The sequence below is a fragment of the Bos indicus genome, chromosome 13 (assembly GCF_029378745.1).
Source record: "Bos indicus isolate NIAB-ARS_2022 breed Sahiwal x Tharparkar chromosome 13, NIAB-ARS_B.indTharparkar_mat_pri_1.0, whole genome shotgun sequence".
NCBI lineage: Eukaryota > Metazoa > Chordata > Mammalia > Artiodactyla > Bovidae > Bos > Bos indicus.
In genome coordinates this window covers 53,373,417-53,388,977 of record NC_091772.1, presented here as the reverse complement: position 1 = coordinate 53,388,977, position 15,561 = coordinate 53,373,417, and the positions used below count along the sequence as shown (strand labels likewise).

At 46.6% G+C, this 15,561-nt stretch overlaps 1 protein-coding gene across 1 annotated transcript; it reads right to left on the bottom strand.

Moving 5' to 3' along the window:
• Positions 1–2,300: 2,300 nt before the first annotated feature.
• On the bottom strand, positions 2,301–12,154 carry LOC109567648 (tyrosine-protein phosphatase non-receptor type substrate 1-like). The gene is made up of 4 exons (XM_070800660.1): positions 12,091–12,154; positions 8,274–8,585; positions 6,866–7,186; positions 2,301–2,712 (listed from the first exon to the last, which is right to left on the bottom strand). Exons 1-4 carry the CDS (start codon positions 12,152–12,154, stop codon positions 2,372–2,374), a joined length of 1,038 nt encoding a protein of 345 aa, XP_070656761.1. The 3' UTR covers positions 2,301–2,371.
• Between the last annotated feature and the right edge of the window lie 3,407 nt (positions 12,155–15,561).

Sequence of the window (15,561 nt, the reverse complement as noted above, 5' to 3'; positions counted from 1 at the left end):
ACAGAAATCCCTTGCATTCCTATACACTAATAATGAGAAAACAGAAAGAGAAATTAATGGAACAATTTCATTCACCATTGCAATGAAAAGAATAAAATACTTAGGAATATGTCTATCTAAAGAAACAAAAGACCTATATATAGAAAACTATAAAACACTGGTGAAAGAAATCAAAGAGGACTAATAGATGGAGAAATATACTGTGTTCATGGATCAGAAGAATCAATATAGTGAAAATGAGTATACAACCCAAAGCAATCCTTATCAAGCTACCAATGGTATTTTTCACAGAGCAAATAATTTCACAATTTGTATGGAAATATAAAAAAACCTCGAATAGCCAAAGCAATCTTGAGAAAGAAGAATGGAACTGGAGGAATCAACCTGCCTGACTGCAGGCTCTACTACAAAGCCACAGTCATCAAGACAGTATGGTACCGGCACAAAGACAGAAATATAGATCAATGGAACAAATTGAAAGCCCAGAGATAAATCCATGCACCTATGGACACCTTATCTTTGACAAAGGAGGCAAGAATATACAATGGAGAAAAGACAATCTCTTTAACAAATGGTGCTGGGGAAACTGGTCAACCACTTGTAAAAGAATGAAACTAGAACACTTTCTAATACCATACACAAAAATAAAATGGATTAAAGATCTAAACATAAGACCAAAAACTATAAAGCTCCTAGAGGTGAACATAGGCAAAACACTCCCCGACATAAATCACAGCAGGATCCTCTATGACCCACTTTCCAGAATATTGGAAATAAAAGCAAAAATAAACAAATGGGACCTAATTAAAGTTAAAAGCTTCTGCACAACAAAGGAAACTATAAGCAAGGTGAAAAGACAGCCTTCAGAATGGGAGAAAATAATAGCAAATGAAGCAGCTGACAAAGAATTAATCTCAAAAATATACAAGCAACTCCTGCAGCTCAATTCCAGAAAAATAAATGACCCAATCAAAAAATGGGCCAAAGAACTAAACAGACACTTCTCCAAAGAAGACATACAGATGGCTAACAAACACATGAAAAGATGCTCAACATCACTCATTATCAGAGAAATGTAAATCAAAACCACAATGAGGTACCATTTCATGCCAGTCAGAATGGCTGCTATCCAAAAGTCTACAAGCAATAAATGCTGGAGAGGGTGTGTGGAAAAGGGAACCCACTTACACTGTTGGTGGGAATGCAAACTAGTACAGCCACTATGGAGAACAGTGTGGAGATTCCTTAAAAAAATGGAATAGAACCGCCATACAACCCAGCAATCCCACTGCTGGGCATACACACCGAGGAAACCAGAATTGAAAAAGACACATGTACCCCAATGTTTATCACAGCACTGTTTATAATAGCCAGGACATGGAAGCAACCTGGATGTCCATCAGCAGATGAATGGATAAGAAAGCAGTGGTACGTATACACAATGGAGTATTACTCAGTCATTAAAAAGAATACATTTGAATCAGTTCTAATGAGGTGGGTGAAACTGGAGCCTATTGTACAGAGTGAAGTAAGCCAGAAAGAAAAATACCAATACAGTATACTAATGCATACATATGGAATTTAGAAAGATGGTAACGATAACCCTGTATGCAAGACAGCAAAAGAGACACAGATGTGTAGAACAGTCTTTTGGACTCTGTGGGAGAGGGCAAGGGTGAGATGATTAGGGAGAATGGCATTGAAACATGTATAATATCATATATGAAATGAATCGCCAGTCCAGGTTCAATACATGATACTGGTTGTTTGGGGCTGGTACACTGGGATGACCCAGAGGGATGGTATGGGGAGGGAGGAGGGGGGGGGGTTCAGGATGGGGAACATGTGTATACCTGTTATGGATTCATGTTGATGTATGGCAAAACCAATACAGTAGTGTAAAGTAATTAGCCTCCAATTAAAATACATAAATTTATATTAAAAAATGTGAATGGTCTAAAAAAACAAAGAAAATTAGGCCCTTCCCTACATATGAGTAAAGATAAAAACAGTCATCATTCTACCTAAAATTTAGAAGTTCACAAAGGCCTTTAAATTCTTTTCATATAAAAATTATAAATTTATATATATAAATAAAATTAATATATATTAATTAATATAATAAAATTCAATTCCCAGAAGATATTTTGTCTCCATTTTACAGCTGAATAAACTGAGTTCTGAGAGGTGATATGAATAGTAAATGTGAGTAATAATAATTGCCACTTCTCTGTGATTGATACGAGCAAGAGATGTGTTAATTACTTTACCAGTTTCATTATGCTGAATTCTTGCCACAACAAAGTGAGGGGATGTCCCATGTATCAGTCAAGGAAACCAAGACTCAGAAAACTTCCAGCCCGACTCTGCACTAAGCCATCTGGACAAAGAGAACATCCTTACCACGGAGGTACTGCTCCAGTCTGATGGTTTTCTGGGAAACCAGTATGGACATGTGCTTGACTTGGCAGTGGACAAGGGAATGCACGTCGTCAGCCTGCAGAAGGATGACCACACCGCTGGTCACATTGTAGGTGTCTCCACGAGGGCGGACGCTGGTCTGGGACTTTAACAGCTGGTGGGAATTTTTAAGCCAGGTCACAGTAACCTGACCCGTGGAGAATCCAGAGGATGTGAAGGTCAGTTGGATGTTTGTGCCTGGCTCAGAGCGCTGAAAGGGGCCTTGCAGGGCAGAAGAGTAGCTGCTCATGCCTGTAGAGGAGACCCAGCCTGTGAGAAGGTACAGAGGAGCCCAAACCCAGTACAAACAAACCCTCAGCATCTCCACTGACAAGCCTCACCATCTCGTCTTCCACAGTATTTGTAGGTTGCATTCTGACAGGAGTTCAACTATGAAGCTGATATCAGAGGCCAGACAAAATGAAGCTACAGGGACAACAGCAGTTTGCAAAGAGACCTGACTCCCACCCACACCTCACAACACTGCTTGCTGACTTTGAGACCTAACCCTAGTCCTCACTGCAAACCTAGGAGGAGGGAGCTGCTCCTATTCTCGTTTTGCTGATGAAGACACTGAGGTCCAGAGCCTAAGTACCTTGTCTAAGTTCCAAAACTGGCCAGTAGAGCCAGGGTTCTTAGCCAGAAAGTAAGGACTCAGGGTCTGTGCTCAGTGGCCAGACTCAGCTCTTCCCTCAGTCCTGGGACAGGGAAGGGTGTATCACTGCTCTCAGGACAGGTCATATGAAGGCAGGCAGCACAGAGAATTTAATGGACGTGAACTTGGGCAAACTCCGGGGGATGGTGAGGGACAGGGAGGCCTGGTGGCTGCAGTTCATGGGGTTGCAAAGAGTTGGACACAAGTTGGCGACTGAACAACAATAACAACAGCACAGAGAAGGGGTAGGAGCATAGGATTTGGGGTCACACTCAGCCCAAGTTTGCATTCCCAGTCCTTCCACTGCATGACAACTTAACTCAGTTTCCTCATCTGTGACACGGGGATGATTCTTAATGCCCAGTGTTAGTTTAAAAATAATATACAATAACTAGTAAAGCATATGAGATAATTATAAATAATTACCATTTATAATCACTCTATAAACACAATTGTGTGAGTGTGAGTGTTAGCTGCTCAGTCATGTCCGACTCTTTGTGACCCTGTGGAGCTCGCCAGGCTCCTCTGTCCATGGGATTTTCCAGGCAAGAATACTGGAGTGGGTTGCCATTTCCTTCTCAAGGGTATCTTCCCAACCCAGGGATCGAACCTGGGTCTCCCACATTGCAGGCAGATTTTTTTTACCATTTGAGACACCAGGGAAGTCCCAAATGATAATTATTATCATCAAATACTCATGACAGTCACCTAAAGAATTATTTTTAATTGCATTCCTAATGTTAAAGGGAAAAAGGCTGAGAAGATTAGTAACTCACCCAAGGGCCTCACAGCAAACAGAACTCACATTCCCGTCACAGACTCCAAATCAAGGCCTCTTTCTGTTACACTGAAGCTGCCTCTGTTTCTCCATAGCTTCTCCATAATAATAGTGAACTTCAGCATTTTCCTGCTTTCAACCCAGCATGGTCTGGGCATCAGAGAGACTGCCATCACGATCATCAAAAAGCACCCTCTGTGCACCCCAATATCTAGATGCCAAGCATGGGTCAAAGGAAGGAGCCCTAGCTGGTTCCCACCTGGAGGGCATAACTGTTCTCGCTCAGAGGAGGAAACGGAGCTCAGGAAGGGCAGTGCTTTGCCTGAGGTCGCAGAATGCCTGTGGCAACCCTGCCAGATGATACCGATCCATTGGACTCAGAAATCTGGCCACTCCGAAAATAAGAGCCTGTGTCTGCTTCAGGGCTGAGAGAGTCTCAGCACGGAGGAGAGGCCTAAATGGACAGAACCCTGGTCAGGACTTGGAAGAGGTCCCAAAGTTTCAGGGCCAACTATGAGAACGGAATGATGTGGGCAGATATGACAGTTTAGAAGGAAATAAATATGATACAGAGTATTTAAGAGGGAAATTTACAAAAGACTTGAGATAACACTAATATTTGTATGCCTAGGCAGGATGGAGGGGGGAGAAATTTCTGAAAACACATTGAACTGGTGAGCAGACAGCCCTGCCTTTGAATCCAAGTTCTACTATTTGAGACCCCTGAGACCTGCTCCTCTCCTGCCTGTCCCAACTGTATTATGTCAGACAACATATGTGAGAGGCCTGGCACACAGTAATGCCCTACAGGAGTCAGTGAACATGACCAGATGCACGGACTGGGCGTGTGTAAGGGGTGGGAGCTGAAGAAGGGGTTTAGGGGTCAGGCTGAGGAGGTGTTACAGCAAAAGTACCTGAACACCAAATAGAAGAGGGCCTGATGCCAGAAAAAGAAGCTGCCCTTTCCCCACTGCAGACCAGAGGGCACATCAAACAGCTGCACAGAGGGGTGGTAGAATCAAAGTGATGTTCTCAGGGGGCTAACCTTACAGTAGTGGGTCAGACACATGTATGCAGGTGAAGGAGAAAAATAAGACAGAGAGAAAAACCTCAGCATGAGTAAAAAACGAAATAACGTAACTTCCTTCTGGTCAGAAAGGAGCAGTTTGGAGTTTTTCACATAGACCTGTATATCCTGCTGGGTGGACATTTTTCTCATTTCCTCTAGACAAGAAAAAAAAGGCCATGGAGAAGTCGAAAGGTAATAGGCTCGTTGCCCCCTGAGAATTCTCGGAGTTAGCAGAAAAGGCCAGTTCTTTCAGGGAGAGATCGAATGCAGGGTCAGTGCTCCTGTTGTGAAGATGTGTGGTTTTGCAGCCCAGCAACCTGTCTGCCCTTTTGCTGGTGCTAAAGACCAAGTAGCTCACACTGCCTGTAGGGAGTTATCTTATCCCACTTCCTGTTGTTCTGGAGAGCTGTCAGTGGATTCTGGTTCACCCTTGGCTGGTCCAGGTCTGGCCATTTCCAATATTCCTGTCTCTTCTCCCCTCCCCAACACAGCCCCTCTGGCCCAGTCACTCATTCTCCCAAGCTGATTCACCAGGACCAGGGAAAGCAGATCTGGCCCCAGGGTTTGAAGGGCTGGTGGGCAGCTCCCTCTAGTGGAGAATGTCATCTAGCACACAAAAGGTTCAGAGAAGATAGATTTAGATTTAAAAGAGTCACAAGTGGAGCTAGTGTTAAAGAACCCGCCTGCCAGTGCAGGTAGACATTAGAGATATGGGTTCAGTTCTTGGGTTGGGAAGATCCCCTGGAGAAGGACATGGCAACCAACTCCAGTATTCTTGCCTGGAGAATTCCCATGGACTGAGGAGCCTGGTGGGCAAAGTCTACAGGGTCGCAAAGAGTCAGACACAACTGAAGCGACTTACCAAGCATACACAGAGAGAAAGGGGCTTCCCTTGTGGCCCAGTAATAAAGAATTCACCTACCAATCCAGGAGATGTGGATTCAATCCCTGGTGGGGCAGATTCTTTGGAGAAGGAGATGACAACCCACTCCAGTATTCCTGCCTGGGAAATCCCATGGACAGAGGAGCCTGCAAGGCTACAGTCCACGTGGTCGAAAAAGTATCAGACATGACTTAGCAACTAAAACAACAATAAGGAAGAGAAAGAGGGAAAAGGGAAGGAGAAGAAAAATGAGGGACAGAGGAGGGGAGAAGAGAGAAAAAATAGCCTGAGACAGAAGTGATAGAGAGCAAACAAATGAGCAAAAGAGATAGCAAAAAAAGAGAGAATGAGAAGCCTGCCCCTGCACCCTCCAACTTCCCAGGTAATCCTGTCAAGAATTCTGGCCACTCTTTAAAATCAACTCCTAGAAACTGTCAGATGAACCAGTCTTGATTATCACCTTTCTGGAAGGGATTTTGATTTCTAGCTGTCCTTAGTATCTACTGTTTTCTGTACCTAAGTGTTAAAACAGAGAACATTCAACCTGAAGAGTGCATGGAATTGAAGAAGGAAGTCCCACTCCTCCTTCTTAAAAAGGATGTAGGGGTTGGAGGGCTTCCCTGGTGGCTCAGATGATAAAGAATCTGCCTGCAATGCAGGAGACCCGGGGTTCACTCCCTGGGTCGGGAAGATCCCCTGGAGAAGGAAATGGCAACCCACTTCAGTTTTCTTGCCTGGGAAATCCTATGGACAGAGGAGCCTGGTAGACTATAGTCCATAGGGCCACAAAGAGTCGGGCACGACTGAGAGACTAACAGAGGAAGGAGGAGTGGAGTTTGGGGATGAATTCTCGAGAGTTTTATCACAATCCCAGGGCATCTTCTCTTCCTTCACCTTCATCCCTTGCTACCTCGAGTCCCTGACCCACTGCTGTCTGCACTCCAGGCAGACGGCAAGTATTTTCGCACCTGACTTTCCCAGCCTGGCTGCTCAGAGGGGCTAGCAAGAGGCTGCACCCACCTTTCCCCAGTCTGGATGCCTGAGCCCGCAGGGTGATGTTGGCCTGGACTGGGGGCTGCTCATCCTGGACCACCCAGCAGGCAAACTCTCTCCCATCCAGCGTAGCCTCTGCTTGCCAGGTGTGCTGCAGAGAGTAGGTCCCATCTGGGTTTCTGGTGACCTGGGGGGACTCCACGGTCTGCACCTTGTGCCTATTCTCCATCCAGGTGAGGTGCAGGTGGGGAGGATGGAAGTGGCTCACATGACACGTGAGATTCACTCTCTGATGCACACGGATTTGCATCGCAGAGGGCTTGGTGGTGATCTTCAGGGTGGGGACAACTAAACACAGAAACAGAAAGGAATGCCTTCTGAAATTATCCCTGCCCCCTGCCCTCTATGTCTTTCTCTCCCAGGAACCAACCCTAGAACTCTCATTCTTAAATCAGTTACCTTTTTTTTAAAAAAAAACTTTTCTGTATGCTCAATGTAAGGCAAATAGAGCTAAGTGCTAACATTCACTAAATATGGCTAATAGTACGTGGGCGTTTGCTATGTTACTCCCTGTGCATTTGAAACATTTCATATCATGCAATATTTTAAGAATTATAAACAATGATTTTCATGAGAACCAGGACTTAGTTTTATTCATTTCTATATCCCTACCACCCAGAACAGTGCCTGCCACACAGTAGATATTCATGGATGAATTAATTCATTTGTGTTGAATAAATAATACATATTTAAAGTTAAAAAATAGTAATGGTATTAATAGAAAAAAGATATTTGGGATGGAAGCTTAGTCCAGACAGTAATAATAAAATCAAATATATATAAACAATTTTCCTTGTGACAAGCAGTGTTCTAGGTGCTTCACAAGAAATTGTTCATTTAATCCTCACATGAAACCTACAAGATAGGTGACAATTTATTCTCATTCTAAGGGGAAACTGAGGCACAAGGAGGCTCAGTAACTTCCAGAGGAGCACACAGATCATGAAGTGGTACACTCAGGACTAAACCCAGATAGCTGGCCCCTGAAACCTGTGTCTTTAATAATGCTACCTCATGCGAAGAGTTGACTCATTGGAAAAGACTCTGATGCTGGGAGGGATTGGGGGCAGGAGGAGAAGGGGACGACAGAGGATGAGATGGCTGGATGGCATCACCAGCTCGATGGACGTGAGTTTGAGTGAACTCCGAGAGGTAGTGATGGACAGGGAAGCCTGGCGTGCTGCAATTCATGGGGTCGCAAAGAGTCGGACACGACTGAGAGACTGAACTGAACTGAACTGAACTGACCCTGGGATCAGACATTGTGAGGCGGAAATCCAATTTCCCAACTGTGAAATGGGGCTTTGTGTAAAACACTGAGAAAGCCAGTGCTGCCAGGAAAGCCATGCGCCTACCCAGCCTCCCGCCCTCGCACCTTGGAGTACGCGGGAGAGGTTCATGCTCCTCCGCAGGGGCTCGGCCAGGGCCCGGTGTGTGACTTCGCAGGTCATCACCGACAAGATATCTTGGCGGGACAGGGTCACCCACACCTTACTGGTGACGGAGTAATTGCCTTTGTTGTCGGTCACTAGGCGCTGAGCCGAGGCTGGATGCTCATCTCTGTCCTTCATCCAGGTAACATTGAAGTCTGAGGAGCTGAAGGGACCAGCAGTGCAGTTGAAAGGCACTGAATTCTCAGGGGTTGTCCTGCGAGTCGGGCCCACCAGAGAGATGGAGGGCTGCCCACCTAGGAAAGAGATGGCTGTGACTGCATGCTGAGAGCCAGCACATCCCACTGCCGCTGTGGTGTGTGTGGCCATGGGGACTAACTATGTATCCTGTCTGGTTCCAGCTCAGGGAACCAAAAGATGCTAAAAAGTAAACAAACAAATATAGAATTACAACCAGGCCTCAGTGATTTCAATTCAGTTCAGTTGCTCAGTCATGTCCGAGTCTTTGCGACCCCATGAACTGCAGCACGCCAGGCCTCCCTGTCCATCACCAACTACCGGAGTCCACCCAAACCCATGTCCATTGTCGGTGATACCGTACAACCATCTCATCCTCTGTTGTCCCCTTCTCCTCCTGCCTTCATTCTTTCCCAGCATCAGGGTCTTTTCCAATGAGTCAGCTCTCCGCATCAGGTGGCCAAAGTATTGGAGTTTCTGCTTCAACATCAGTCCCTCTAATAAACACCCGAGACTGATCTCCTTTAGGATGGACTGGTTGGATCTCCTTGCAGTCCAAGGGACTCTCAAGAGTCTTCTCCAACACCACAGTTCAAAAGCATTAATTCTTCGGTGCTCTGCTTTCTTTATAGTCCAACTCTCACATCCATACATGACCACTGGAAAAACCATAGCCTTGACTAGACAGACCTTTGTTGGCAAAGTAATGTCTCTGCTTTTTAATATGCTGTCTAGGTTGGTCATGGCTTTCCTTCCAAGGAGTAAGCGTCATTTAATTTCATGGCTGCAGTCACCATCTGCAGTGATTTTGGAGCCCAAAAAGTAAAGTTTGACACTGTTTCCACTGTTTCCCCATCTATTTGCCATGAAGTGATGGGACCAGATGCCATGATCTTAGTTTTCTGAATGTTGAGCTTTAAGCCAACTTTTTCACTCTCCTCTTTCACTTTCATCAAGAGGTTCTTTAGTTCTTCTTTACTTTCTGCCATAAGGGTGATGTCATCTGCATATCTGAGGTTACTGATACTTCTTCCGGCAATCTTGATTCCAGCTTGCGCTTCTTCCAGTCCAGCGTTTCTCATGATGTACTCTGCATACAAGTTAAAAAAGCAGGGTGACAATATACAGCCTTGATGTACTCCTTTTCCTATTTGGAACCAGTCTGTTGTTCCATGTCCACTTCTAACTGTTGCTTCCTGACCTGCATACAGGTTTCTCAAGAGGCAGGTCAGGTGGTCTGGTATTCCCATCTCTTTCAGGATTTTCCACAGTTTCTTGTGATCCACATAGTCAAAGGCTTGGCATAGTCAATAAAACAGAAATAGATGTTTTTCTGGAACTCTCTTGCTTTTTCAATGATCCAGCGGATGTTGGCAGTTTGATCTCTGGTTCCTCTGCCTTTTCTAAAACCAGCTTGAACATCTGGAAGTTCATGGTTCACGTATTGCTGAAGCCTGGCTTGGAGAATTTTGAGAATTACTTTACTAGTGTGTGAGATGAGTGCAATTGTGTGGTAGTTTGAGCATTCTTTGGCATTGTCTTTCTTTGGGATTGGAATGAAAACTGACCTTTTCCAGTCCTTTGGCCACTCCTGAGTTTTCCAAATTTGCTGGCATATTGAGTGCAGCACTTTCACAGCATCATCTTTTAGGATTTGAAATAGCTCCACTGGAATTTCATCACCTCCACTAGCTTTGTTCGTAATGATGCTTCCTAAGGCCCACCATGTGAGTGGACTTCACATTCCAGGATGTCCGGCTCTAGGTGAGTGTGAGTGATCACACCTTCGTGATTATCTGGGTTGTGAATATCTTTTTTGTACAGTTCTTCTGTGTATTCTTGCCACCTCTTCTTAATATCTTCTGCTTCTGTTAGGTCCATACCATTTCTGTACTTTATTGTACCTATCTTTGCATGAAATGCTCCCTTGGTATCTCTAATTTTCTTGAAGAGATCTCTAGTCTTTCCCACTCTATTGTTTTCCTCTATTTGTTTGCATTGATCATTGAGGAAAGCTTTCTTATCCGTCCTTGCTATTCTTTAGAACTCTGCATTCAAATGGGTATATCTTTCTTTTTCTCCTTTGCCTTTCGCCTCTCTTCTTTTCACAGCTACTTGCAAGGCTTCCTCAGACAACCATTTTGCTTTTTTGCATTTCTTTTTCTTGAGGATGGTCTTGCTCCCTGTCTCCTGTACCATGTTATGAACCTCTGTCCATAGTTCATCAGGCACTCTGTCTATCAGATCTAGTCACTTAAATCTATTTCTCACTTCAGTGATTTCAGGGAAACCCAAAGAGTGCTGACATAGAAAATGCCTGGAGGACTTCTTTTGGAGAGGCGGTCAGAAAAGGATTCCTGGAGGAGGTGACATTTTAAGTTGAACTGAGAAGTTTGGTGAGGAATCAAGATTTCCACTTTGGACATAACCGAGAAGCCAAGAATCACTGCAAGGCATGGCTGGCTCTCCACCTCAGATCCTTCTCGTTAACACCTCCTAAGCCTCCATCCTCTGCTTGTTCACCTCCAGGGACAGGGGGACTCTCTCCACTGGAGGCAGCTTCATCCATCCTCACAAGCTAGGAGGATGGCAGAGTACTCCTGCTCCTCACCCAGGATCTATCTCCTGGAGTCATCCTGACAACTGCAGGACTAGACTCTTCCTTCCCCATCAGGACAGCCTACAGAGATCTGAGCACAAGGACCTCTTGGAGTCTTTGCTACATTCCCCGAGCCTCTACTTTGAGTGAGGATGTGACTTGGATGCTGAGGGGACACAGAGATGTGTCAGACAGGACTCCTGCCCTGGAGGAACAAATGGGCAGGTATGTGTTGGAGGGCAGGGCAAATAAACCAGCAGTGACAGCACAGGGGGTGGAGGGCAGCTCAGGAGGCTGTGGGAGCCTGTCCCCTTGGCACTCAGCTCTGCATCGTGCTCTCCTTTGAGTAGATCCTGCTGATAATCATCTTCCCTCCTGCACACTGCACCCTGTGGATTATAAAACATTTCCAGGGCTGTGTGCTCATTTTCAACTGCATCCCAGCTGTGGGAGGCTGGTATTATCACCCCCACTTTCCAGAAGAAGAAACTGAGATTCAGAGAGGTCTAGTGAATTGCACAAGGTCACAATGCCTCTGAATGACTAAGGAGGGATATAAGCATGTCCATCTGAGTGTGGGTCCAGCACTCTCTTCATGATACCAGAGGCTCCATCATTCGGGGGCTCTCTATCCGTCCGTCTTTGCACCCCCACACCTTCTCTAAGCTAGATCCGATAGCCACTCAGACCAGAGTTGACATCAGGGATACTGGGTAGTGTGGGGCTTCTCTTTCATCCCCTGACCTGACCCCAGGCCCTTCACCTCCCTTCACATCTTTCTCGTCCTGCCCCCCACAAAACTCCCCTCACCGCCATTACCCACAAGGTCCACACTAAGGAAAAGACAGGAAGAGCACCCTGGTAGGCAGGCAAACAGCTCAGCTAAGCCTCTTCTGCAGCAGAGTGGCTGAGCTGGGTAATCCCCGCCCACTCTGAGGGTCTCTGTGGGCAGTGCTCAGGCTCACCTGTGAGTCCCAGCAGGAGGGTGAGCAGGAGGGCACTCAGCGCCTGCCCAGGGGTAGCAGTCATGGCAGGAGGTGCCCAGCGTCCCTAGAATGTGCTGGCTCCAAGTGCTGGATGTGGCTCCGAGCCCTGGATGAGCCACTGCCTGGTCTCCCGACAGCCTGGGGTGGGCCTCGCAGTTCCTGACCACCTGCCCACCCCCAGGCCTAGAGCAGTGGTTTAAGCCACAGTAAGAGAAGTGGTCGCTGTGGCCCACATCCCCTTCCAAACCCCAAAACCTCAAGGAAGCCTGAGGTCTCCAGTGGGAGGCGTGTGCTATCTCTGGCCTGGGCGTGGACTGTCTTATGCACGCACACAGGACCCACGAAAGGAGCCACCTGGGACCCCATTCGGAGCTAGGAGGAGGAAGAAAAGAACTCTTTGCTGCACCCCTTCCAGATGGCTCGGCAGGGACTAGGGGGCAGCACCATCCATGGTGAGTGTGGTATTGAGAGTACACTGGTTGGAGGGCTGGCATTTGGAAGCGGCCTAGTTTGAACTGGGCTTTCTACAGGGTCTGACACAATAATTTTTTCTTAAAAGCATCAGGAAGTTATTCATCCCTCATCACCCATTCATTCAACAATTACAGAGCAAGTGCCCAAAAACAGCAGGCTCTGCCAGTGAGACAGAGGGAGACAGGCAGAAGAAATGTGACCGAGCCGATATGAGAGCGGCACTCAGACATAAACAAAACCAGTTCAGGGTGACACCCATGCATAGTTCAGACAGCTCGGTGGAGTGGTCACACCAGCCCCTGGACCTCGGTCAAACCTGGGGCTCCGTTTCCTCATCTATAGCAGGAGGCACTCAGTCTACCTGGCACTGAGTCTAATGCATATAAGGTCTAAAATGCTGGTCATGTAATAGGAGCTAAATGTGAATTTCCATCCTAAGAAATATGATCCCCTCATCTCCACACTCTTCACGCTTGTTCTGCTCTTTATACCTCCACATGCCTTTCTGCTCTCAGCTCAGTTCTGTCCCCAGACACACTGTGTGAGCCAGGTAGGGAGCTTTAGACTTTCTAGTCTTCGCATTCAAAAAGTAAAAAGAAACTGGTGAAATTAATTTTAACAAATACATTTTATTTAACTCAACATCTATAATTGTACCATTTCAACATGTAATAATATAAAAATCCTGTGATATTATTACCTTGTTTTTTCCTTTAGTCTTTGAAATTTTTGTTACTTACAGTAGTCTAAGCTTCCCTAGTAGCTGAGACAGTAAAGAATCTGTCTGCAATGCAGGAGACCTGGGTTCAATTCCTGAGTTGGGAAGATTCCCTGGAAAAGGGAATGACAACCCACTCCAGAATTCTTGCCTGGAGAATTCCATGGATAAAAGAGTCTGGCAGTCTATAGTCCATAGAATCGCAGAGTCCAACACCATTGAGCAACTAACACACACACACACACACACACCCCAAGTCCTTCCTAAACAATAAAGTTGTGATTAACAAAAGCTGTATGTATTATACTGTTTTTACACTTAAAATAATTAACAGTAAATAAAAACTTCAGTTTCTCCTGGCATTGGCTGGGCTCAGTTGCCACATTGGACAGCATAGTCTTGGGTGAAATGTTCTTTCCTCTGGAAAGCCCTCCTACCCTGAAGCGGAGGTACTTCTCTGGCATAGCATTTATCGGCTCTGATTTAATTTTTAATTGGCAACCAGTTACATAATTTCCCCACTAGACAGTAAGCTCTGCAAGGGCAGGGGCCTTGTTCTTGTTCACTACTGTAAGTGACAAGAGCATAGTAGGTGCTCAGTGAATCTTGGTTGCATCAAAGGATGGATGGAGGGATGGGTGGATGTTTGAATAAATAAAGAGGGAATGTGAACCATGGGGATAAGGAAAAGGCGGAAGCACCAGCACAGAGAAAGCACAGCTGGCTTCCTGGAGGAAGTGACTTTGCCTTCAAGGGCCCCTGCATCTGCCCTTCAGCTTTAGTCATGCCATCTGCATGGCAGGAGGAGACTGGGGACACCAGGGCTGGGCTGCAGGGTCTGGGTAGCCATGGGTCTCCTGCTTTGTGAGGCTTAAAGAGAAGTGGGGAGATTGGAGTCCTCTGGGAGATGGTCTGAGGAGTGCCAAGGTACCCACAGGGCTCACCCTGGCTGGACCACATGCCCACTGTGGGAGGCTCAGTTTCCTCTGAGTGGAGCCAAGTCAGTCTTCTTCCTGATTCCAGTGCCCAGGACATGGCTGTCCCCCAGGCTGCAAGCTCCACTACCTAGGGGGTCCTCCTAGGGGCCTCGTTGTGAGTGTGGGTCCCAGTCCTGGCCTAATGGACTGTGGAACCAGGGACAGACAGAGACACCCTAGCTCCTCCAAAAGGGGAATGTGTGGTCCATAAAATCCAACCTCTTGCTTCAAGGACCCACAATTTTTCACTCTCAACACAAGTAGGAGGGGCTCAGAGTGTAAACAGCCACTCATGTCATACTGCCACCCCTCTGGACACTCCTCTGTCTCTCCTGAAGACAGTCACCTGACTCCTTGAGAGCAGGGACACTTTCTTGTCCACTGACGCCCTGTCTGAGTGTTCAGTGTCCAGCACAGTGTCTGACACAGAATGGCCTGTGAGAACACTTGTTTGCTGAATCAATTCATTCCCTTAGCAGTTTGTTCATTCCTACAACTCAGCAGAGTGCCAACTGTGCCAAGTGCCCTACAAGGCACCAAGCAACTGAGCAGGACAGGTCTCCACCTTTAAGGAAGCTACATTCTAGAAGGAAGGCTGAAAACGAAGGAGCCAATGTGCAGTGTGACGTCAGGAAAGTTAGCACTATGTGAGTGAAAGTCTCTAAGTCATGTCCAACTCTTTGTGACTCCATGGACTCTACAGTCCATGGAATTCTCCAGGCCAGAATGCTGGACTGCGTAGCCTTTTCCTTCTCTAGGGTATCTTCCCAACCCAGGGATGGAACCCAGGTCTCCCGCATTGCAGGCGGATTCTTTACAAACTGAGCTATCAGGGGAGCCCTTAGCACTATGAAGCAAAGTAAAGACTGTGGTGGGGAGAGAGAGTGAGGGCGTGTGTTTGGGACAGTGCAGAGGAAGACCAGGATCCAGGGGAAGGGGCATGTAAGCTGAGACCTGGTCGTAGGGAGGAGGGGCCTTGGGGGGACCTGGGGGAATAGAAGGATGCACGCTGCATGGCAGGCGTGAGTGGGGCTTCTGATCAACAATAAGGTCACTTGCAGAGGGAGGGGCAGGCAATCATGAGAGAAACCACAGGGCCTGACCTTGTAAGTCACAGTAAAGAGGTGGGATTGCAATCCGTGTGCAGCACACTGGTGGGCTGAGAGCAGAGGTGTGGGAGGATCCAATTTGTAAATTAAAAGCACACTCTTGTGGCCATGGTGAGGATGGAGAGGAGAGGGTCAGGGAGGAGGCAAGAGGGGGACAGGAAGCAAGAGGCCA

Bases quoted from the DNA above. Each gene is read 5' to 3' on its own strand.
- LOC109567648 (XM_070800660.1), bottom strand. From the start codon at position 12,154: ATGACTGCTACCCCTGGGCAGGCGCTGAGTGCCCTCCTGCTCACCCTC. The intron at 7,187-8,273 runs GTGCGAGGGCGG...TTCTGTGTTTAG, and splicing joins CCTCTCCCGCGTACTCCAAG to TTGTCCCCACCCTGAAGATC. The intron at 2,713-6,865 runs GTGGGTGCAGCC...TCTCCTCTACAG, and splicing joins GGCATCCAGACTGGGGAAAG to GCATGAGCAGCTACTCTTCT.